The sequence below is a fragment of the Sceloporus undulatus genome, chromosome 2 (genome assembly GCF_019175285.1).
Source record: "Sceloporus undulatus isolate JIND9_A2432 ecotype Alabama chromosome 2, SceUnd_v1.1, whole genome shotgun sequence".
In the NCBI taxonomy this organism is placed as follows: Eukaryota; Metazoa; Chordata; class Lepidosauria; order Squamata; family Phrynosomatidae; genus Sceloporus; species Sceloporus undulatus.
The window spans coordinates 154,979,119-155,003,765 of NC_056523.1; the positions used below are offsets into that span (position 1 = coordinate 154,979,119).

At 39.3% G+C, this 24,647-nt stretch overlaps 1 protein-coding gene across 6 annotated transcripts in view; it reads left to right on the top strand.

Annotated features, from left to right (window-relative positions):
* Positions 1 to 24,647, top strand: part of RGS9 (regulator of G protein signaling 9) — a 53,261-nt gene that overhangs the window by 26,682 nt on the left and 1,932 nt on the right. For 5 of the 6 annotated variants that reach the window (XM_042449709.1, XM_042449713.1, XM_042449714.1 and 2 more), the window contains 6 exons: positions 412 to 499; positions 2,314 to 2,452; positions 3,683 to 3,768; positions 9,891 to 10,008; positions 19,426 to 19,488; positions 23,239 to 23,747. In XM_042449709.1, the coding sequence (XP_042305643.1) occupies positions 412 to 499; positions 2,314 to 2,452; positions 3,683 to 3,768; positions 9,891 to 10,008; positions 19,426 to 19,488; positions 23,239 to 23,747 (1,003 nt within the window). The remainder of the gene's footprint in view (positions 1 to 411; positions 500 to 2,313; positions 2,453 to 3,682; positions 3,769 to 9,890; positions 10,009 to 19,425; positions 19,489 to 23,238; positions 23,748 to 24,647) is intronic. The other variant, XM_042449710.1, reaches the window with a different exon arrangement.

Sequence of the window (24,647 nt, forward strand, 5' to 3'; positions counted from 1 at the left end):
AGACCTGTCAGGGAGGAAGATGGTGGAATGGAGAAAGTTGCCCCATAGCCATTGCCAGAATGGTTTCAGCCACAAGGAAGGCCTATCTTGTCTGTTGTAGTGATTCATATGAGGAGTGGTGGTTCCTCTTACCTTATAGGATATTTAAGGCGAGAGACATCATAGCAATTGATGTTTTAAAATCAGTCAGTCAATAAATGTAGCCTCTCCTTTTACTTTTCCAAATGTGGTAACACTGTCATAGGTGGTGAGGTGAGAAAAGCTACTTCTACTGATCTTCCTTCTCCCAGAAAACTAATCAAGGTCTTCTTTTGCATTTGGCCAACTGAGAGTGATAGCAATTCTGTTCTGGATATTTATTTAGAAGATTTTATATAATGTATTACTATTTCTCTTTCCTTCTTAATTCAGGGGAGAATTTGGGTTTTTGGGAAGCTTGTGAAGATCTAAAATATGGAGACCAATCTAAGGTGAAAGAGAAAGCAGAAGAAATTTACAAGTGAGCATAGTATAAAGTTACAAAATTCTTCCTCGTGTCTTTTATTAACTTCTGTATAGTGTTGTTTATATAAAAAATAAACTATGAATGACAGAGTAATATTTTATTTGGAGAAGACTGTAAAGCACTGATAATCCAGGCAATCTGGATAGAGGATTCATTTATTGCCCATATACCCCTGCCACAAGATATATGAAGAAGCAACTTGAAAGTGAAATCACATGTGAATCCATTTTAGAAATCTAATCAGTAGCATACTTACATGGAAACCAGTGCCAGGATATTCAACAGTGTCTGGCAACATCCACACTGCAGAAGTAATCCAGTTTGAAAACACTTTAATTGCCATGGCTCAGTGCTATGGAAATCTGAGAATTGTAGTTTGTTGTGGCATCAGAGCGCTCTGATGGAGAAGGCTAAATATTTGACAAAATACAATTCCCAGAATTTCATAGCACTGACAGTTAAAGAGGCAGTGCAGATGCAGCCTGAGAAATAATTCTAGCAGTTTTTTTCTAGCACTAGAAAGTTTGGTTAGCCACAGGATCTGGGACTTTTGCATTGGCAAGACTTTATAACAGCCTGATTAAAATATCAGTGAAAGCTATAGAAGAGATTCTTAATGTTTTCTGTGGATGGTTGTGTCCACACTACATTAATGCTGGAAATATAGGAAGGTGCATTATATTAAAGCAGTACTGTCCACCCTGATTAGAAGCAGTGGATCTCGAGCATTTTCAGTAGGATTCTTTCACAGCACTACCAGGAGATCCATGGTGTTCCCTGGTGGTTCCCTATCCAAATGTTACCCAAGCCTGACCTAACTTATCTTCTGAAATCAGTTGAAACTGGGTGTCTTCAAAGTGTATTATTAGTACACTATTAGGCCATTATTATATAATCGTATTAGTATTTATGTATCATTTATATGCCCCATCAAGGCCTTAAAATGAATTTTAGAATTACATAAAAATAAAACTTCATCAAGACCAATAAAATCACAACAAAACAAAATAAAATATACACACACACACACAGCGCAAAACAATTTTAAAAGATTGTAAGTTTTTCTGCAATAGGTATGTCAGTAACATGGTGAATTTGCTCCAGACTTCAGTCCAAACATTAAAGAAGCCATCCAGGATACTGGACCTGTTTTGGGGTTGTTGTTTTTTAATTGGGTTCAGCACCTTGAGTAGCTCCTTTAAATTTGGACTGAAACCCAAGGCAGATTCCCTGCTCCAGTGATATGGAAGCCATCCACTCTCACTGTCTTTCTTTTTTTCTTTTTAAGCAGAGGGCCTATGACTACTCTTTTAAAGAAGTATTCACAGCCTCCATCAACCATTAGCTAGCTATTTCCTGGCTGCTTTTATCAGTCAGGATGTACACAGGTTTAATAAACAAGTAGTGGCCACAGTCTTCCAAATAATATATTCAGTTTGAAACTCATTTCTCAAAACTCGAAGAAACAGTTGCTATCATTTCACCAGAACTTGCTATCCAAGTGTAAGTCAGAGTTGATAAGCAACTTTTTTTAAAAAATCAGCAAAGTACTTTGCAGTTTTATCACAGCTGGTTAGTTTCCAAGGGATCCTCCTCAGTCTCCTGGAGCCTAGAATGTAATCAGCCCTTAATCTCCTGAAACAACACTGTGTTGGCACAACAAAGACAGATAAGAACATTTAAGGCAAAGGGGATCCTCAAGCTTTGGGTTCATTGGTAAAAAGTGATGGGGAGCAGAACATTTAGATTTACCTTGGTACCTGAAGAACTTGTCTGAATTCTTTTTTTACCTTATTTTTCAATTGCAGAACCTTTCTGGCACCAGGAGCAAGACGCTGGATCAATATTGATGGTACTACTATGGGCATCACAGTCAGAGGCCTCAAACACCCACATCGTTATGTCTTAGATGCTGCACAGACTCACATTTATATGCTGATGAAAAAGGTTTGTCATTTTGTTTATAAATCCACATGGTCAGCTAAGTCACATCACTATAACTCCAAAACAAAATTCTTTTAAAGGTAGAGTGTTTGCATTTAGTCCAAAAGTGAATGAACTAGTGAGTTCCACGTGTGTTTGAAGAAAACACATTCCAGAAAACTAGTCTTTGAACAGCTCCCTGTAGAGTTGGCTCAAACCTTATTTTGACTATGCAAAAATAACAACAACAAAAAAGACAATTTCAGTTCCTTATGTGAAAAAGTAGGAACTGGCTGGTGTGTTTCTTCTGCATAAATGTGCTCATCTAAGAATTAAGGGCCCTCAGTGCATTCAATGAAGTGGTAATCTTTGACATTTTCACCAAAGGTTACAAAGCTAAAGTTCTGGATTTCAGTAGCAGTTCCCTAGAATTTTAGGGTCTCCCTTTCTAGATTATACCTCCTTCTTTGCCTTATGGCTGATCTATGAACAAGAATTGCAATTACCTGAATATATAAATTGCCATTTTGTGTCATTCTGAATGTTTCAGATTAATTGATTCATACAGCCAAAAAACATTTAGTAGGCCACCTAGTTCCATGGCACTTCCATGTCCAAGGATAGAACCATCCTACTTCAGTTGATTAATGCAGCTCCATCTACAGTATAATAGGATGTGCCCTGCAAACCTATTTATATAGTAATAGTTCCTACTACCAGCTCGAGTAACAGACCTCTAGTATTTATACCACAGAACATTTAAGAAGGCAATTCCAATTTCTTATTTGCAACTGTAAGTGTAAATCCACTTGTGACCCACTGAATCAACAGAACTTACATAAATGTTGACTTACCGTGTTAACCATTGATTCAGTGAGTCTATTTTAATTGCAACGAACAACTTGATTTAGGCCTATCATTCTAAAACCTGTACTTTAAAAATGGCAGTGAAGGGCTTCTGGTACACTTAGCCCTTCTAGATTGGATGCTGTGGTATCTGAGAAAATGACTTAATTGGCCCCAGCTTCATTGTAAATTCTAACCACATGAGCATTAATTTAGCCACAGGTTTCCATAATGCATACATATTTAATGTGCAGAAGAGATGTTCTCCTGTATTACTGGGTGAAATTCTGTTCTTCCCTCTCCCCCACTCCCAGTCTCTTTGACTCCTAAACAGCTGTAAGGAGAGATGATTTTAATTAGGATGCTTGTAATCTATAACCACCAGTTTCCTTTTCTTCTTCCCAGTAGGATTCTTATGGTCGCTATTTAAAGTCTCCAGTATACAAAGAAATGTTGTCCAAGGCAATTGTACCACAAGAAGCCGTGAAAAAAAGGCAAGTCAGTTGAGGTTTAATTATGTGTTATTTGGTGCTGGTATACTTGAGGGCACTAACAACAAAATACAAGACCTGAAGAAAATTGGATGTGATTTAGATATTTGCATAATTTAAAGTACATCTTTCATGGGAGAAAAAAATGTCTGGCTTAAGGGGTGTGACTATTTGACTCTTTTACTACATAGGTAAAGATTAATAATTTCCACAGATTTTTTTCCCAACTGCCAGAAAATGACAGTACAGTATTCTCCTGGTATTCACACATCCCAAACTGATTCAGGAAATGATTCAGGAAATTATTTGGAAATAGTATTTTTATGTAAAAGTGTGGCATTTTTTGCACAAAAGACATTTTCACTGAAAGAAACACTATATATTTTTGTGCACAATTGCTAGGGTTTGTGCAAAAAAACCATCAGCCTTACACTAAAAATACATGGCTATCTGGACCCTGTTCCCTTCCCACCACAAACTGTTTTTTGATAAAATCTCCACATTTTTAACACAAAACAGCAGCAGCAGCAGCAACGATAACCTACATATATTCTTGTTCATAATAATTTCCCAGAATATTTCAAGATCTGCAAACACCAAGTGAAAGAATTCTTGCCACTGTCTTATTCTTATCATCCAGAATCTCCGAATATCAGAAAACCCATTTTTCAGCCGAATAATGCCAAATATTATTTCAATCCCTATTAGAAACACACCATAACTCTCTTTTCGAGTGAGGTGCACAGATGCTTTCTGTCAGGAAGGAATAGATTGGTCTTTGTGGGAAAATATTTTGTTTTAACAACAGTTTACATGTGCGGTAACCACTAAAATAAAAACTCCTCTTCTGATGGTACTTTAAAGCATAGCTAAACAGAAATAGCTGCACCTTGTAGTACTATTTGTTGTCATGGGAACCATCCTACAGTAGTCCATTGTGAAGGCTTCTGTGGCTGATTTACTGACATCCAGAAGTAGCCATAACAAAATTGACTTGTTGTCTGAGCAGAAGAGGCACCTTGCCCCAAAGTGGTAGGTTGAGTTGTTTTTGTTGTTTAGAGCATAGACAAAAATAAAGGCAAGCCAATATGGTGGTTTGAGTGTTGGACTATGACTCTGGATACGAGGTTATGAATCACTGTTCACTCATGGAAACTCATTGGGTAATCTTGGACAAGTCACACTCTCTCAGCCTCAGAGAAAAGCAAAGGCAAAAAAACCCTCTGAACAAATATTGCAATTTTATAGGGTTGCGTTAGGGTCTCCAAAAGTCAGAAACAACTTGATAGCACACAGCTGACAACAACAAAAATAATAAAATGTCTAGCATGCATGCATACCACTTCTCATTTTAATTCAGTCCTAAAGAAGATTACAGCATCATGAAGAATTAAAGCAATAAGAACAACAAGGCTTTCCCCAATGAGTATTGCATGCATTTTTCTCAGTAGCCTTACAGCTTTGTACAGTAGGCATTATCCTCATCTTACAGAGTGAGCTGGCTAGGGCTAAGAAACAGAGACATCTCTAAAGATTACCCAGTGAGTTTGTGGCAGAGGAGAGATTTGAAATAGAAGTGCACCCCTTGTTTCCCATATGAACTCTGCCTACCACTTTGTAGCCATTGGGCATTAAATCCTACATGCTGTAAAGGCACAGGCCTGCTGCTGGCTGTGTAGACAGCCCAGTGGAGAAAGGTATTGTGGCCCTGATGATAGCCATTAGAATGACCAATATCAATCAAGATGAATTTATAGGTTTAAAAGATCATCTGAATGTTTTGCTGGGCTAGAGATGGTTCTCATCTACTATTGATAACATTCAGATTCCTCTTGAGAGTTTAAGACTTGGATCTGTCTGAGCTAGGGAGAGTTCAAGTTAATCCGTGTAAGATTTGTCTAGACAGAGAACTGCCACAGTTTAATCAAAACCAGATTTGAGAGAAATCAGATTAAGCATGTGTTTGAAATATAGGCTTGAGTGCTTTATAACCAACTATTTGGAGGCTGATTCATATTTTCTGTGTCAAGTTAGGTTTGCTGTGCCAAAATATGTTTCCTCCATTAAGCACACAAAGTGTGAAAGGTAAATGTGACTGCTTAAACATGAAGTGAGGAAACACTGGGGAGTGTAGACAGTTTACGGCTTCCCTCGTACAGATCCCTGAATGCCATTACAAGTGCATGTTTGGGTCAGGGACCCCACCCCACCCCAGTATGACACTAGTTCACATGTAGCAAACAGTTGAAGCAGGCTTTAAACTGTCAGACTGCAAGCCTCTACCATATTTTCCTAGGAGTAAAACTCCATAAAACTTTGTGGAATATACTTCTGAGTAAACAAGTATCAGAGAAGGATGTACACCTGGTAGGGCAATGCACTCGGAGGGACTGGTGTGGCTACTGGGCAAATGAGAAAGGGTGTCACCTCTCTTTCCTGCTCACCCAACAGTCCTTTGTAGGCCATAGCACTACAGCCCTCAGCAGCGCCTGCTGCTGAGGGGGAGGTGGTATCTTCACAGTCCGCATGGCTGCTGGGCAAGCAGCCATCTCAAGCTCTAAACAGGTGCTCTGGAGGCCACAGTGCTGCTCCCCTCAGCAGAGGTCTGGGTGGCCAGGGGGCACTAGGTGATACCAACCACAGAGATGCCACTGCTAGTTGGAAAAGGCTCCAAGGAGTTTGCAAATGCCAATTTCAGACTTTCATTTTGAGAAGCTCTGCAACATGTGTGAAATTTATGCAGTTTGCAGCTCAAAAATGGCCATCCTCAGTGCACTTTTCAGGTGCCACTATCCTTTGTTGTTCACTGCCCTCTATGTGAGGTTTTTTTTCCCCAGCCTTGCCACATGAAATCTTGTTTGTTAGTCAATGGATTTGGATATAATTAATACTCCAGGCAGTTTCTTGATTATGCTAAAATGAAGGATGTGCAAGGCAGGCAGGTGTTTCACATGAAGTGCTGTTTTATATTTCTTTTGAATCAAGCAAAGTTATTGATAACCAGGGAGTATCTATGGGTGGGGGAATGTGCACATTTCTCCCCCAATAAGAATTTTGCTCCCCCAATGTATTTTTCCTTAGGTCCCCAAATTGCTAACTTTGCAAAGAGTGAGACACTGAGGATCATTCACACTGAGAACGCTTTATATATTCTGTGTCCCCATTCCCTTGGTAACTTGGCCTTCTCTTTTTCTTGGGGTTTCCAAACTGTGTGTCTTTCTGTCTGATATTTTAAAATACTGTAATTCTAGAAGATTAGGAAATGAAGGGGGGGAAATTGTCTTGGGTAGAGAATTCTTATTTGGGACAGCAATGCCTTAATTTTGTCTCTCTCCCCCATATGTACATACTTGTTAAACCATAAGAACAAAATAACAGACATCTCAAATATGCAGGGATGTAGCCAAGGGGGGGGATCTGGGGGTTCGGACCCCCCCTTCCATTAGAAAAATGAATGGTGTGTGCTGCTGCGCCGCCGCACTCAAGCCCCATTATAATGGTGGCACTTAGTCTGGACCCCCCCCCCCTTCCTAAAATCCTAGCTACGTCCCTGAAATATGGCATGGGCATCTGTACTGCAGTTAAACCTTTTTGACCTTGTAAGTGAAGTTGAAAATGATAAATGCAAATAATGATTCTTCAATAGTAAAGTCATTGTCACATTGATCTTACTAGTTTAATAAGTGGTTACTTCTCATATGCATGTAGCTGTGCATAGACCTTCATTGGATCTCATAGCTGCTACTTACCATCTATTGAGCAGCTACCTGCTGCTCTTTTGTTCATAAGAAACATTTCATGCATGAAATTGGTGAAATACAAACATCATGATGATTTTATATCATAACTTGTCAAAATGGGATTTCAGGTTAACAATTTGAAAAGAAAGGGGTGAAAGGGAGAGTAGGAAAGAACTTTTGCAGCTGACAGAAAATAGGGATTCCTTCAGCCAGGTGGTATTTCATAGAATCATAAAATCACAGAGTTGGAAGAAACCACAACGGCCATCTGGTCCAACCCACTGCCATGCAGGAACTCACTATCAAAGCACACCTGACAGATGGCTATCCAGCCTTTGTTTAAAAACCTCCAAAGGAGACTCACCACACTCCGAGGGACTAGCAAATTTGAATCAAAGTATGGATGACCATTTCATCTTGTAAAATAAAAAAAATGGGGCAGGAGTTCAAATGTAAGAGATTACATACTACACCATTGATATTAATCTGTCTTTTATACTATGTATACATCATACATTAATTTTTAAATGTTACATAACTTATCTGCATAACTGGAATGCTCAGCTTCACAGCTTGAATGCCCTTACTGCTGGATGGCAATAGAGCTGGACCACTCAAAGATCGGTCAATTTGTACAGCAAAATGAACATACAGTTTCTTGGGCAGAGGATTGTATCTAATGTCATGCAAATGGACCAGAGCTAGTGCAGTGGCACTTCTCTGCTGCCTTTCCCCTTACCTCTCACATCCTGCCATGTTCTTTTTAGATCTGTTTCAGTTATTCCCCATATACTCTGAGGATACATGGGGAACTCCAAATTAGATTCAGCACTATGGATAATTAAAGTTCAGGCTTAAATTTGGAACAGATTCACCAACTCACTGCCAAAGCATAAAGAGAAACCCTCTTGGTTACATGAGCATTTGTGTCAGCAAGTTAGATAGATAACTTTAAATGGGCTATAGTAGCACCTGGATAGAGAATAATTTGGAATGTGTGTATATAAATATATGGTGGAGTCGAGAATCTTCCAGTGCCAAATCTCCACTGCTGCATTCTGTACCATCAGCATTTGATAGCATCTGGCTTCATAGTCTTTGGCATAGTTTCAAAACAAATAGCTGTGAAAGCTTTCTTAAACTTAGGGAAAGTACTCGTAGCCAAATAAGAGGTTCCATTATGATAATGTTCAGATTTCCAGTGCCACATGGAAATGAATTAAGGTAAATTTAATATCAGCTGGGAAAGATCCTGGAAATCTAAATCTAAAAATTTGATGTTGGGTAACCCAGTCTTTAGTTTTGCAATATAGAATTTTGATAGATGACAGTCACTTTCCTCATATTGATGAAGGCAGCCTGTCCTTCAAGGGTTTTGAAGTACTAGGAGGCAGAGCTAAATGTTTAGAAATAGTTTTGCAAAATTTATAGTTTTGCATCCTAAGAATTACTCCAGCTCCTTAAATCTGCTTTATGGTGAATCTGACCTACCACTTTACTTTGCAAAAGTTTTAAGATAGAAACAATCAGAAAATCACTGTTAGCATAGTAAACTTTTAGTGTACCACATAGCTATAGTATCTATGGTTCTAGCAATCACAGATTTCATTATTTCCACATGAGTTTTCCTGGAAAAATTTAGTTGAAAAATAAGCCAAGATATTTTAAGACCTGAGTTTGATCGGATGGTTAGCTAACGGCCAGCAAAATGTGTAAATCCTCTTTCCAAAGACCATTCTTTTGGCTTTGCACCATTTATCACTTATTTTTCTGTAGAAATATATACATTGCTTAGGGTTTAAATATTTCTTGTACGGTTTGTAATGTGCAACAAAGAGTCCTGTGGCACATTAAAAGTTAACAAATGTTATTTGACATAAGCGCTTATGAACAGCAGCACAATTCATGATATGCTTCTGAGTAAACTTGTTAGTCCTAAAGTCACCAGAAGACTCTTAGTTGTTTTTGGTATACCAGGCTAACATGGCTACCCTCCTGGAAGCATGAAACACTGGTGTGCATGCAGTGACAAACGCCAACATATGTACTGCAAACCAGCTACCTAAAATGGGCCTCAACTTAAGGATAAAAAAAGAGATGAGATGAGGACCCTTGAGTTTACCAGAAGTTGCTGTCTCCCTTTGAATTCCATCCCACCCTTTGATTCATCTCTTGTCTGGATAAACAAATCAATGAGTTTAGAGAATGTTATCCCAGGGTAATTGGTTTTGTAAACAGGCAGTGATTAATCCATCAGCACACAGTGGTTTCTCAAAAAAGCGCCTACGTTCCCTGACTCTCCAGCCACCTCCAGATATATTTGCCTTTCGCTGTCAAGCACAGTAACCCTCTGTTTTTCTCTCTCGTCCTCTTATTTCCTTTCAGCTCCAATAATCCATTTGCTCGCAAACACCTCCGCTCCAGCCCCAGCCCAGTCATCTTGAAGCAACTGGAGGAGGAAGCCAAGGCTAAAGAAGCAGCGACCGTTGTGGACATCACCCAGGTTATGAGCAAGCTGGATCGTAGGAGCCAGCTCAAACAGGAGGCCCCACCTGCTAAGTAGAGCCCAGATGTTATAAAGCACATTGTGTGTGTGTAGGGTGTGTGTGTTGTGTGTATTGGTGGTGGTGGTGGTGGAATGAACACAACTCTAAAGTGGAGCCTGAGTGTAGGGTCAGTACTTCCTCCCCCTGCCTGCAGGTGTCAGTGGTGCTTCGCCATTAGTGCACAGAGCCTCTCTGGCTGGGACCCCTCCCTCCACACAGCATGCTGTTGCCATGGCACCCAGAGCAATGTGTCACTTTGTAAGCCATCGTTGATAGAACCACCGTAGAAACACAGATGGCAAAAGAGTCGCTTGCTTTCCCCCCTTGTATCAAATGGGCTCGGTTTTTTTTACAAGCTGGGGAACCGTGTTTTCTGTAAACTGCCTGAAACATCCCTCCTAAAGCTAAAAATCCAAAAGTCAGGTGCCATAGCAACTGCCTGGCTGCCTTCTGCTTCTGTTTCTTCTCTTACCGCCTGGAGGTGAGGGAGGCAAGGGGCTGGAGGAAAATGTGCTGCCAGACACACACAACACATAAACACACGGCAGAAGTATGAATTTGGTTTCCAGCTCTATAGCTGGAGGTTGAGCTGTACTGCTGAAAGATTCATGCTCTGCCAGAGGAGGGAAAGTTCAGAGCTCAGGAAACTTACTCTTCACATGCTGGGGAAAGGAGGTGAATGGGGAAACTCCAGCCCGGGTGCACATATTGCAATTGCACACTCCAGATTTAATATAGTTTGTTCACGTGGTAATGATCTTTGACTGTCTTCTCAGATTCATAGGACAGAGTATTTTCCATTTATCTTCGGAATGCATGCTTACAAAAATTGTAGGGTTCTATTCAGTATTAATGTGTATAAGAATGGAGCCAAGAGGTTACAATTATTTCAGCTTAATCATTATGGAGGGACACAGTGGCTCAAGTGGTTAAGATGCTGACTCTGTTGATTGCAAGATCGCCAGGTTGGCAATTCGAAGTTTGGGTGCCACATGATGGGGTGAGCTCCCATCACTAGTCCCAGCTTCTGCCAGCCTAGCAGTTTGAAAGCATGCAAATGCAAGTAGATAAATAGGTACCACTCCGGTGCGAAGGTAAACAGCATTCTGTGCAATCATTCTGGCCACATGATCACAGAGTAGTCTCTGACAACGCTGGCTCTTTGGCTTAGTAACGGAGATGAACATCACCCCCTTTGGTCGGACACGACTTGACAACCTTGTCAATGGGGAATACCTTTTACCTTTACCTAATCATTATGGAGTACACTGACATCAGTTTGTGTGCATGAGAGATATATAAATTTTCAATGTTCTGAGCATCTACTTATTTGAGTGGTATATAAATATCAACTGGCAGAGTGTGACTTGCTCATAGCCAGATTATTTCTTATCTTAAAGGATGTGTCATTTAGTGTGGAGACCATTGGCCACTTCTACCAAATTCCTAGCCTCAGGGGATACTTACCAGTTACTGAAGATAATGTTTACCATAGTGGGAAATCTAACCTCTCAGTAGTGTTGGCCTGAGAGAATTTATTTCCCAAAGCAAAGGAACAGATAAAGCCCCCATACATCTCTCCAAATCCTGGTGGGCTTTGGGTATTTTAGGTGCTGTTCCAACTAAGCTGTTTTGGTATGTGATGCACAAAATCCCTTAAGCTCCTTCCCCATTCCTGGCAGAAATTAACAATTCAATAACAATATAATGCTTAGAATCTGCCACCTGAGGCAGCTACCTCATTCTGCCTAATGTTAAGACCAGCCCCATCTCCTAGGTAGTATTTGGGGAATTGTGAAGTTGCTGGAACATTAAGGCGGGAGACAGGTGAGTATAAGAAGAGAATTTGCTCATTGTAGTTATAGGGGCTTCTTTTAAAAATGATGGTGAAGTGATTTGAAGAGGCAACCAGTCTGTGTTGACTATAAGACGCAGAATATTACATAAGTGGCTTGTCACAGACTATCCTGGCTCTACCCATGTCTTGATGCAAAGGTTTTGAGAATTGGCTCTGAATATATATGCCAATGTAAACAGCAATTTCACCATGGGTATAAGAGCCCTCGGTAGTAGTAGAAGACCTGATTAGGTAGTTTGTCATGCAAGGAATTGGTTTCATTCTGAGGCAGTGGCCTGAGCACAGCATTCTTCTTTTATGCACAGTTTTGTAGGTTTTCAGTATGAGCTAAAGGCTTTGATTAGGGTCAATGACTTCCAGGCTGACATATTTCCCCCTCTGGATATATATTGTCAGTAAGTATGGAGAATAAGCATTGTGAATAAGCCAAATGATTGACAATCACACTTATTCCTAACTCACACATGGACTGTGGATAAACATAGGTCAAAGCCCTCTGAACTATACTGGTTGAAAGTGCTAAAACAAATGCACTCTTGACCTTCCTTGCCTCCATCATGAACTGAATCAGGAGGACCCAAAGTCTTGCTCAAAAACAAAAACAACAACAAAAAACAACAACCACAGAACAAAACAAAATCCTAAAAAACTTGCAGAATTAATTTTATTCAAATAGTCAACACCATTAAGTAACTCCAGGCCAAGAATTATCTGAACTATTCTAGGAACTGCTTATGAGGAACAGATTGGATACACAGTAGGATCACACCACCCAACCTTGCAAGAGATTAGTTCAACTATACACTTTCTACCTATATCATTTGATTCACCTGTTCTTCAGCATACTTGAAGCTATGTCCTTTTGTCCCTGCATTTCATAATTTCTTGCAAAACACCAGGATAACATTGAGAAACAAAGGGACAGTGGCAGAATTAGAATGTCACAATCAAAAGGCCATGAGAAAATGTAAGTTTAACAGTGACAGCAGAGCTCTCTTAAACTCTCAAGTTTGAAAATACAGTTATGGAGAATGGTTCATTAAAATATTCTGACTCTCTCCTTATCAAGACCAACATGGGACCACAGAACACACTAGAGCAGTGGTTTTTAAACTGCATCCTGGGGACCTTGCAGTTTATAAACTGCAATCTTCTCCCCTATATGCCAGAGGCCTAGTTCTGCAATCCCATGTCAACTTTCTGTTGGAGTTGAGTGTTCCTGTTTGCAGGGGTGTGGTAAGCAAACTCTTTATCAGCTGCTGCTTCTTTGGCTGTTGGAGGCAGAAAGCTAATTTTAATCTTTGGCGGGTTACAAACCGCCAAAAAATACGTATGGAATACATATTAGGGTTAGGAAGGGGTGGTGCTTCCGCACCCCCTAACCCTAGTACGTATTCCATACGTACAACATGGTGGCGCCCCTTCCACATGGGGGCCGCCATGTTTATGTATCGGACGCTATGCGTCCGCACGTGTCGCAGTGTCTATGATGTCGCGAGTCCACCCCTGGCGCCGTCATAGAGGCGCCGCTTAAAGAAGCTCCATTTTGGAGCTTCTTTTTCGGTCCGTGCGGGAGCCGCGTGGTGTGGCTGCGGCGGCTCCTGCACGGAGCAAACGGCGGCGGCGGCAGACCGCCTCAAAGCGGCGGTCTATAACCCGCCAATGAAAACATACTGCCTCTGGAAGGCAGGGAATGCAACCTCCAACTGGCCCCCTGCCTCCCATCCACCTCATGGCAGAGGTTGTTTGGTTCCCTTTGGCTCTGGAGTCTAGTAGCAGATTTAACCAGTGCCAGCTGAACGTTTTTGAAATACCCTTTTACTCACTACTGTTGACTTCTTTCTGCAAAGTACCATAGCAGGACAGTGCTGGGTAGGTTCTAGATTATATTCTCAGTTCAGGCAGAATGGTAAGTAGAAGGACAGAATAAAGCCAAGAATGTAGTTTGTCCTTGAGTGTACAGTACTTCTGAATCCTTTGCTGTTAGACAAGCCAGTGTGGAAAGGATTTACCCCATATAAAAAAACCCTGAAAACCTCAAAACTAATTAAACAACAGAATTGTAAACCTGTTAATGATTTGTAATGTGATGCTGTCCTCCACTTTTTGTTCTTCCTACAAAAAATGTCAATGCACATGTATGAAGTCCTTGTTTTTATTTTCATTTTCTGTTAAATGCCCAAGATAGTTTGGGCTTCACATCCTGTTAATAAAAAAGCAATGGCCTTCCACTGGAATTTCAGAATGCTGCTCTTTTCCCCCCTTCCCCATTGAGATTTGTCACATTTTCATTTCTTTATTCCCTCCAGTTGAATAAAACTAGAAAGCGAAACTATCATTTTGCTTGTCTGTCATGTCTTTGTCTGCTTTCCATATGTCTTTTATTTTGTTCATGCTTTTGCCTTTATCATTTGTTTGAATCAGCTTTCTTTTTTTAAAAAAAATCCTGTTGAATGTGAATCTGTAAGGTGATATGCTTGAAAGAGAAAGCTTGAACAACCATAGTTTAAGAAAAGTACCAAATTAAGTAGGCATTTACTTAATGTGTCAGCATTACATCTTGCTACATGTTTTCATCATAAGGTGCCCTCTTATAAAAATGTAGTTGGACAATTTAACTGTGCCCTTTCTACATTTGCTACATTTGTAGCAATTATGGTGCTATAATAGTTCCCAGAAGACCCCATGTAAATCCTGATTCTAAGTACATACAACCAGATCCTGTTCTACCTTGACTCAGAAGTAGGTACCCTTGAGATTGGTGGAAAATTTACTTTGAAGTATGTGTACATAAGAATATAGCCTTCTTGAAAAGAAGCAGAATTAAATTTTGTCACTTTGTCTTGTCTATTTCATCTACCTTTCAGTCCTATGGTAGGTAAAGAAATCAAACATATAGTGAATTAGTGTAGGAGAGCAAGAGACCACTTCGCTTTGTTCCTCAAGATGTGCTGGCTTAAATGCCACTCCACCACATGATGGAAAAACTGCAACTAAGCAATCACAAAATAAACTCATTGTCCATACAAGATGAAACCAGTCTGTTCCTGGTTGATGGAACTGGCCTTCTGGCTTTTGCTACATGTTTTTAATTTCTTAAATCACCATGGTATGTATGTACTGTATTTGTGAATCACTTTTCTATTGTGTATCTAATGGAATGTACAAAGAGTCAAATTAAAATAAAATTAATTATTAATAGTCCCAGATCTGTTTGGGGAGAAAGTTCAAAATATGAGGTGCCATAACTGTAAAGGCCCTCCTCCAGAGTCAGTTACCTAATGTCTGGAGAAGGATCTCAGAAGATGACCTTAATTGTCAGTCAGGCTTGTGTAGTTTGAGCAGTTGTTCAATATTTTAATCAGCTGCCTCTTAAAACTTGCAGCCCTCCTTTTTCATATTAGAAAAAAAATGCCTTAGAAAAAGTGATATTATAGCTTTTTAGAACTGTGACTTAGAGTGAGATAGACTGGATTAAGTGATTAGTTCTTCAAAACACAAGAAATCAGGGACATCTGGTGAAGCCAGTCACTATGTTTAAATTCTTTACAGGCTAGAGTATTAAATAGACCAAGTCTACGAAAGCTTATGCTACAACCTTTTCGCACAGTTAGTCTCAAAGGTGCTACAAGATCCCTTTGTATACTGATTTTCCAGACTAACACACCTATGTCTCTGAATTCTGTGCCAGTGTAAGTATTCTTAATTAGGGACGCATCTTCATGTGAAAGTGGAGGCTCCTCTTTTCAAGGTATTCATAAAAGCATCTCCTAGTATACTTTGAACCAAGGGAGAGGGGGCAGCAACTGACCACTGGGCCATGTAATTGTACATCAGCAAGTTAAGCAATTTCTTGCACAGTGGTATACCAGCTGTGCAGTGCACGCACAGCAGAGTTATCCTGGTCTAATTTGATATGCAACCCCTATGTTGGATCTTAGCCACAGAATTGAATTTTATCTTTCATCATATTTGTATCAATTTGACATACATAGATTCAAAACAACTTATAACTTGAAAGTAAATCTAACCATTGAAGCAAAGCATACATTTCTGACTGCAAATATTAAAATCACTGCATTTCCCTCACCATGTGGATTGTGAAGTTTTCTCCGTTATCCTTGGATACATGTCAAATATCCCTTCCTGCTGGCTTTCATCAATGTGCCTTGTGGTATTCCATTATTTCCTCTAACTTGATCAATTCTGTTAATGAATCTACACCTACCTGCACCCATTTTCTCACATTTGTCTTCGTGTCTTCTCACATTTGTCTTCATCACATCAGCAGGATAGCTAAATCAGCAGGTTTGACTTGGCCATTTGCTATTGAATTTTCTTGGTTTAATTACTAAGAAAAAAAGGGGGAAGTTATTCCTTTCTTCAAAATAATTGTTGCTTTAATATTCACCATCTGTAAGAGATGGTGAAAAGTTGCAGTTCAAAGTGGAATATTTTCTTCCCAGAACTGTTTTTGAGTGAAACTCTCTGGATTATATAAACATATATTGTTTTGTGCCAAAAGGACAAGAAATATAAAGAAAGGAGATATAAGAATACAGTAAATTATGGCTGCCAGGGTCCCTCTTTGAAGCTTTTTCTGCAGCCAAGCATATACAATTTGCATTAGGGAGATGTTTTAACTATCTGTGATTAAAATAGAGTTGATTGAAATCAATTTACATACAAAGTGATATGCAAAGTGAAAATACTGCTCAAGAGAAAACAATAATTTACAGCTACATGCAGAGAAACAGTAAGAACAATTTGAAAACACAATACATTTGCTTTTGTATTTTTAAATTGTACATCTTCATTTTCCTCTACATTTATCTGTAAATTTTTCTCATTTGTTGAATACTGTTTTTTTGCTCTGGACATTGTGCATGTTGTATAGAAAAGCAATTAAGAAACAGATAAGTCTTTACTGGAATAAATTGTTTGGTAGGAAAGCAATGCAAATAAGTACTGTATTTTATACTCTTTTCCCCGGAAAAACAAGATTCTGGGCTGAATTTCTTAGTGCACCAAGGAATTAAATTGGGGTATGAATAATACAGCCCTCCAAATGTTGGACTAAAACTCTCAAAAGCCCTAGCTAGCATAGGCCGTGGTGAAGAATGCAATTCAGCAATATTTGGAGTACTGCATTATATTCCCTAATTAAATTAACAGCCTGGTTGTGTAGATATACTGGCACAATTTTAGCCGTAGTGACCTTACCTTGGTGATATGTCATAGTGTCCATCTGCACTGTAGAAATAATGCAGTTTGACACTGCTCTAACTGCCATAGCTCCATCTTACAGAATCCTGTGATTTGTAGTTTGGCAGGGCACCAGCACTCTGTTAGAGAAGGATAAAAACCTTGTAAAAATACAAACCCCAGGATTTCATAGGAAGAAGCTACAACACACAAAATGGTGTAAAACTGCATTATTTCTGCAGTGCAGATGCATCCATAGGGGGCTTTATTTGAGACTTTGTGACAATTTTAGTGTAACATGTTAATACAAGAAGACTAGGAAGAATGGACCCACTTGATCTACTGTTGCAAGAGAAGTAACATAGACTTTCTCTTACCATACATGTAACCACTGGATGAAAACATTACACTGCCCATACCACTGATCCGTCCATCCGTTCATCCTTCATTCATTAGGCATAGGTTCTGCAGCTTCTAGAAACAGTTCTTCCTGCCATTAGCTGTAAAGCTGGTTCTTGGCTATAATAGAGAAGGACGTTTAAAATCCTTGACTACCAAAAGCTTCTGGGAACAATAATCAGTAATAAGACATGGTTCCTTAAATGGTGATCCCTGGTTAAAAATAGTGGGGTGGGATTGTGGGAAATCAAAGGAGGGCTGACTACAGGCTTTTATGAGCTTTCCAGTATGAAGAGACCCTTGTCTGGGAGGGCTGGAAGCATGAAAACATGCCTGGTGAGTGGCAGAAGAATACGCAAGTAAAGAAAATGGCACTTTGGGGATGCAAACTCACTCCTTACAGGGCAAAGCCCACCATTACGTAAGGACTAAAAATGAATGGACCACTCTGTTTCTAATTTGCATGCATTCATGGAGAAATCTGTTGCCTCTCATCTGCGCATTAATCTTTATTTTTAAAAATCTGTCCCCAAAGTCATATTTAAATACTATTGTCTCATAAAATACATGGTTCTTACATGTATTTTCTGACAATGCACATATTTCAAATTATGTATTTTATCCTAAAGTACACATAAGAGGTGCTTTTTTGTACATTTTTGAGCCAAGGGCATTTGGAGATGTACAAAATCTGAGGAACAGCTGTCTTCTGATTTCTATATTATAGTAGGAACTGTTATATCCATGTTTTTAGTTAATTCCAGCCCTCATGCCACCCCTCCATGGTTGGATTCTCGAGAGAGAGAAAAAATATGGTTTGCCATTTTTCATTTTGCTATTTTATAATTCAATAGAAAATTAAAAATGGACAATATCACCCATGCTCCTTCTGCTTAAACCAGGGGTGTATTCTTGCATCAAGTTGTAGAACACTCCAAATTATTTGCCCAGAGCTCCGGAAGAGTATTTATTAAGTGATAGTATAGAATTACATCCAAACCAATGCTTCATTTATGTGCATAATTCTGACAAGAATGGCACTCTCATATTAATAATAGCCATGGTATGTAGAAATTAACACTAAATTGGATATGGCAAAACATACAATAACATTTGGCTCATTCGAAATCATACCTCTGTATCTCCAGAAGGATGTCCTCTAAGAGTTCCTGACAAATGGCATACTCCTGAGCAGGAGGGAAACAAAGTGAAAAAAGTAGCATTTCATTCTGTTCTATTGGTGCTAGATAGGAAAAGAGCATGAAAAGAGGGTCAGGTGTTGGGAGGAATATCTGACATTGCCCAGTCAGAGGTCTTGATTACATACTGCAAGGAAACTTTGACATACATTCACTTGACACCACTGTCCTCTGCTTCCTGGATCACCCACTTCTCCCCCAACATATCGTTCATGCTGTCCCAGTCCAGTCCATACCTTGGGCCTTTGGCTTTTAAATGTTCACTAGTGTTGATATTACAATGGGACCTTGGTACCCATTGAGGTTTGCTTTCAGGACATCCCATGGATACTAACATCTGTGAAGGCTCAGGTTCCATTACATACAGTTTGTAGTAAAATGGTGTCCCTTTTATAAAATGGCAAAATCAAGGTTTACTTTTTGGATTTTTTGGGTGTGTGTGTGAATATTTTCAAGTCATGGATGCAGATCTATTCAAAATTTCAGTATTTTCTGTGGATGCAGAATCCATGGATACAGAGGCCTGACTGTACTTCCAAATTTCTGACCTCTGAGCTATAGATTCTTATGCATTTCAGACTTTGGGCTTTGATGCAAGTGCCCCTTTTGATAAAACTGCTGAAGCCCTTGAGAGTTTTCTGTATAGACTCTGGACCTGTTGACATACCACTCCATAGAAAATCTTCAGAGACTTCTTGTCCTTTTTTATACAGAAACAGGCTGGAAGAACAAACCTGCCTCCAGCTAATAGAGTTTTGCAAGCACCCATATCAAAGGTACACATTATGCTACAATGTTCTGGGTTCTAGGCATTGTTCTGGGCAATGTACTGAGATGATAATCAGTGTGAAGTTGAAGGCTTTCATGGGTGACATCCATAGTTTTTTGTGGGTTTTTGGGGGGCTATGTGGCCATATTCTAGAAGAGTTTATTCCTGACATTTCTCCAGCATCTGTGGCTGACATCTGTGGCTTTCTCTGAAGATGCCAGTCACAGATGCTGGGGAAATGTCAGGAATAAACTCTTCTAGAACATGGCCACATAGCCTGAAAACCCTCAAAAAAACTATGATAATCAGTGTTTTTCATTCCTAACAGTGAATGAAGGGAGGGATGGACAGTTAGACACTAATGTAGTCACTGCAATGCAATGTAGATACTGCAAGGAGACTTTGACGTACTTTCTTGTTTCATCAGTACCACAATCCATGTTACTTCTGATGAAATACTTGGGCAAGAAAGCATGTGGCTTTGAAAAATGAAGTTGTCTGAATACACATCTGTCAGTAGCAAGATGAGTAGGTGCAGTGAACAGTGCCCAAATGTAGCAGCATATGTAAGCTTGTCAGAATGCTTGGGACTTTTTTTTTTATAAAGAGAGTGATTATCGAGGATGTCCCAAAACATTTTGCTGTCCCACATGTATCCAAATCAAATGTGGTAATGTTATTTTGGCATCCAAAGCAGAAAAACCTGCAAGCATTTCTCCCCAACTCTCTCAGTAAAAATAAAATAATAACAAATCCAATAGCTAACAAGTCTGCTGCCTTTTCATGACACTCAAAATCTGTTGCCTGAGTCAGCCACCCACCTCACCTAATGGTAAGGCTGGTATTGGTGACTGTGGGTGGGTCTACACGTAAGTGTTTTATGCAAATTGCTGTGGATTTTAGCACATTTGCATCAATGCTTATTGTCTTCACTTTCCTGCACAAGTTTGCATCCATTCACCCTCCCTCTATTGAAAATATGCAGCCACATGAATTCATGCAAATCCATGCAAATCAGATGGACAGCAACAAGTCTGATAATGTGCATCCTTGCACGTGCTCACAGATACTTTGGTAAAAAATGTGAATCCTTTTCTGAAGAGTTTATGGAGGTTCCTCCCCCTCTCTATTTTTTTTTACTTGTGTGTGGCTGGATCACTATTTGAATCCATGAGGAGTATTTTAATTGTGCACACAAGCCCTTATGAGCTAAATGCCTATTACTGAGACTGAAGTGCCAATAACACACACTTGTAACACAACCTTTGTGATGTGAATTCATTTTTATGTACACCCAGAAGTTGTATATTTTTATCATCCTCCAAATTTATATTTAAAGAGTTCATAACAAATTCACAGTTAAAAATTCAGTGGCTCATGAACTAATATCCACATCTCCCTAAGTAACCTAATCACTAAACATTCTTTCTTCTAGAAAACCAGGAAGTAATATTTCCAGTTACAGTATGTTAATGCAAACACTACACAACCATGGCTAAAAACTTAATAAAAATATTAAATAAGCCTTACATGACTTCCTTAAATGGAATTGTACACTATATGTCTTGCACACAGAGCAATTTTTTTTTTTTAAAAGCTATTTATTCTTCATTGGGATATGGTATTTTTAAAAAGTTTGTCAGTATTCCAGTAGAATGTTTCTAGAAAACTTTAAATTGAGTGGGATCTCTAATACTACCTTTTGTATTATATTTTATGTTAATTAGAACGTTAGTTATGATATGCTTTTAAAAAAGAAAGAACTTCCCCAACCCCTTGTTTCTTCCATTTCCCATTTTGGTCCTGCAACCAAAATGAACCCATTTGTGCTACAGATGTCCTATATTCCAAAGCTAGTTCCAATCTCTCAGGTCCTTCCTGAATTATGATGTCCTTACCATATATATGCATTTACTGAACTAGTGATTTTTCTGTAAAAATATAATTTCTATGATCCTCAAAGTATTTATTTATTTGTATCCTGCTCTTTTCCCAGGACTGGGACTTAGAGTGGTTTCACAGCATTAAAAACAGTACAATTAAAAACATTTTTAAAGAAGTACATTAATAAGGAATTAAATTATTATAGTATTAAAACAGATAGTTATTAAAAAATAAACATATTTTAAAAAGATAAATCTATATATATACAGACACACACACACACACACACACTTTCAAAGTAGCCTACAATATAAAAAGGAATCAATTGATTAATTATAACATTTTATGCACACAGGCAGAATAACACAATGACCTCTATAATTAATCTAGGAGGTGCAGATCAGGTCAGCTCATGGTGAAATTAACAAAGAATGGATTCCTCAATCATCCCAATCACTGACATAAAAGGCTTCTGGGAGTCTACGGTCCATATGAATTTTCCATCCGTAGATTTTTAAAAAAGCAATCTGCATAGTTTAGTGTGATACGTCAAGAATTCAGGGGGAGAGTTTGCTACAGGGAAAGCCTGGTCCCTGTCTATCTTGATCTGGAAAAATGAGATTGACTGAGTTCTTGGGTTTTGCTTTTTAGTAATATTATGTTCGTTTTCAACACAGGCCACACATTTATTTGGAACTGGCACACTCTGTAGTTTATTTCTATACTGAAGGTATACCTATTCTGAGAATGTGTTAGGAGCATCAGAATAAATGGGACAGGTTTCTATACAGTACTATAAAATATTTGTGGTGATTTTTAACTCTAAATTTTATATAGCCCTCTGTTGATGTAATGGATAGGGATTATCTCCTCTTGCCCAATTTTTGTTTTTAAAAAGAATTGTTTTTGTGATTTATAATGCCAAATATAAGCTGATAAGTAACAGAGCAAAAGGTTCTGCAAGGATCTCTCTGCATCCATGGATTCAACTATCCAAAGCTTGAAAATATTTTTTTTAATTCCAAAAATCAAAGCTTGCTTTTGCCATTTTACATAAGGAACATTTTGCTATGCTACTCTATCCACAGATTTTGATATTCACAGCGGGTCCTGGAACCAAATTCCAACAAACATCAAGGGCCCCCTGTAGTAGGGTACCATGTTTTAGGAGATAGGAAGCAAGAAGCACTCTTAGGCTTACCTCAATAGTGAAACCAGTGGCATCAACAGGGTTGGTGTCACATAGTGCAGTAATCCATTGTGTCACACACACACACATACCTGACCTTCTCCCATACCACACCATACAGAATCCTTGATAATGTTTTTATGAATGTTTTTTGTATTAACTCATAAATCATTATTCCCGTATATCACTGAATGTAATGATAATAGAGTTGACATAAACAATTAAAAAATTAAAATGATACCTTTAAATTACAATATGATATGAACAGCCTAAATGCATTTATGTGTACATAGCTGCATGTGGTTAAAGTAAAAATTTGGTAAAATGTAAAAATTAAATATAAAAATAAAAAATTAAACTTTTTTTTTAAAAAAACCTTTCATCTCCCACTGAGCCTCATCCCACTCACACCATCTTTCAACGTTTTTTAAAGGATTCAAGAGAATGCCACAGCCTGTTTCTGCCAAAAGGCAGACATTTGGGGAGCAGTGGTGTCACCCCCCCTCTGGGTGTCACCTGGGTGTCTGCACCCCCTGCATCCCTCTAGTGATTCCCCTGAGTTTGAAAACCTAAACAGCAAGATGGCCAAGAACTAGGCAATTCCTTTCCATCAGAAGCTCCCCGCTCCCCAGGAATCCCATGCAATTTGTTGTGCTATAAATATTCTCTTTTTCTTTCTTGCAGCTATGCCAGTTTACTACTCCAGTTCGCCATCTGGTTGTTTACACTGGTACTTCTGATCCTCCAGGCCCTTCCAATATTCTTCCTTCCTCCTGTTGTTCTCTGAGTGATCATCCTCTCCAAAGCCCTGGGCATATCACTCTGCCAAACAGCACTAACTACCTATCATCTCTTACTGTAGCTGAAAACAGCACTTATGGCATGGATAGGGTCTGGGATGCCAATGGGACTAGCTGCAGTCCTTTTCCTTCCATTATAGAAAACAATGAGATCTCCATGGATTCTGAATCAGGAACATGCTACACCTCCCAGGATGCTATGAGTGGTGAGACCAAGCTGCTGCCCAAGTCCCGGATGACCTTGTCCCTCAGCAGGTTCTTGAAAAGAGGTTACTTGAACTCACCAGTCTTTGCAACATTCTCACCCAAGTGTCCTGCAGTGACTCACAGGAAGGTGCAGCCACTAGATGGTCTGAGCCAACCGCTGCAACAGAAATCCAAGAGAGTATCCAAGTGAGTATCTCTGTGGGTTGTTCTCTTATGCTTTAAGAGTTATTGTAGATGGAAATGATCCCTCGGGAGGCTCTCTGTTCGAACAAGCAATATGAAATGTGTGTGTGAGGTATTTGAATTTTCAAAAGCACTATACACATAGAGAGCAACGCATCATCAACAAAGACTTTCTTGAAAGACCACAAATTCTAACTCAGGGATGAAGAATATGTGGCCCTGCATGTCTTAATGGTGGAATATGCAGCCCACATACTCTCCCATCAGACCTAACCAGCCTACCTAAGGTAAGGGATGAAGGGCTTCTGGTCCAGCAACATTTAAAAATCACACTGTACCACAGTAAAAACAATTAAAAGCATTTTATCAATTAAGAACATAGTAAACCCAGCACTCCCAGAGTAGCACAGCACTTATTGCTGTCAAATAGTTGATGCTAGTTGTCCATCAATATTAGTTGGAACATAGTTGTTGTTGTTGTTGTTGTTGTTGTTGTTGTTGTTTTGTGCCTTCAAGTCATTTCCAACTTATGGCGACCCTGAGGTGAACCTATCATGGGGTTTTCTTGGCATGATTTGTTGAGAGGGGGCTTGCCATTGTCTTTCCTGGAGGCTGAGAGAGCGTGACGTCCAAGGTCTACCAGTGGGTTTCATGGCTGAGCAGAGAATCGAGCCCTGGTCTCCAGAGTTGTAGGCCAACATTCAAACCACTATGCCACACACACACACACACCCCTTGCTTCAAAGAACTTTTGAACCTATCTTGGCTGACATCCTAAACAGGCTCTTCCCAAAATATGTTGCTGCCTAACAGGCAGAGGACAAAAGGCAAACCTGTCCTGTTTCATGTAGAAGGCCAGCTGATCAGAGTGACAATTGAATTTTATGTGGACACCAATGATGA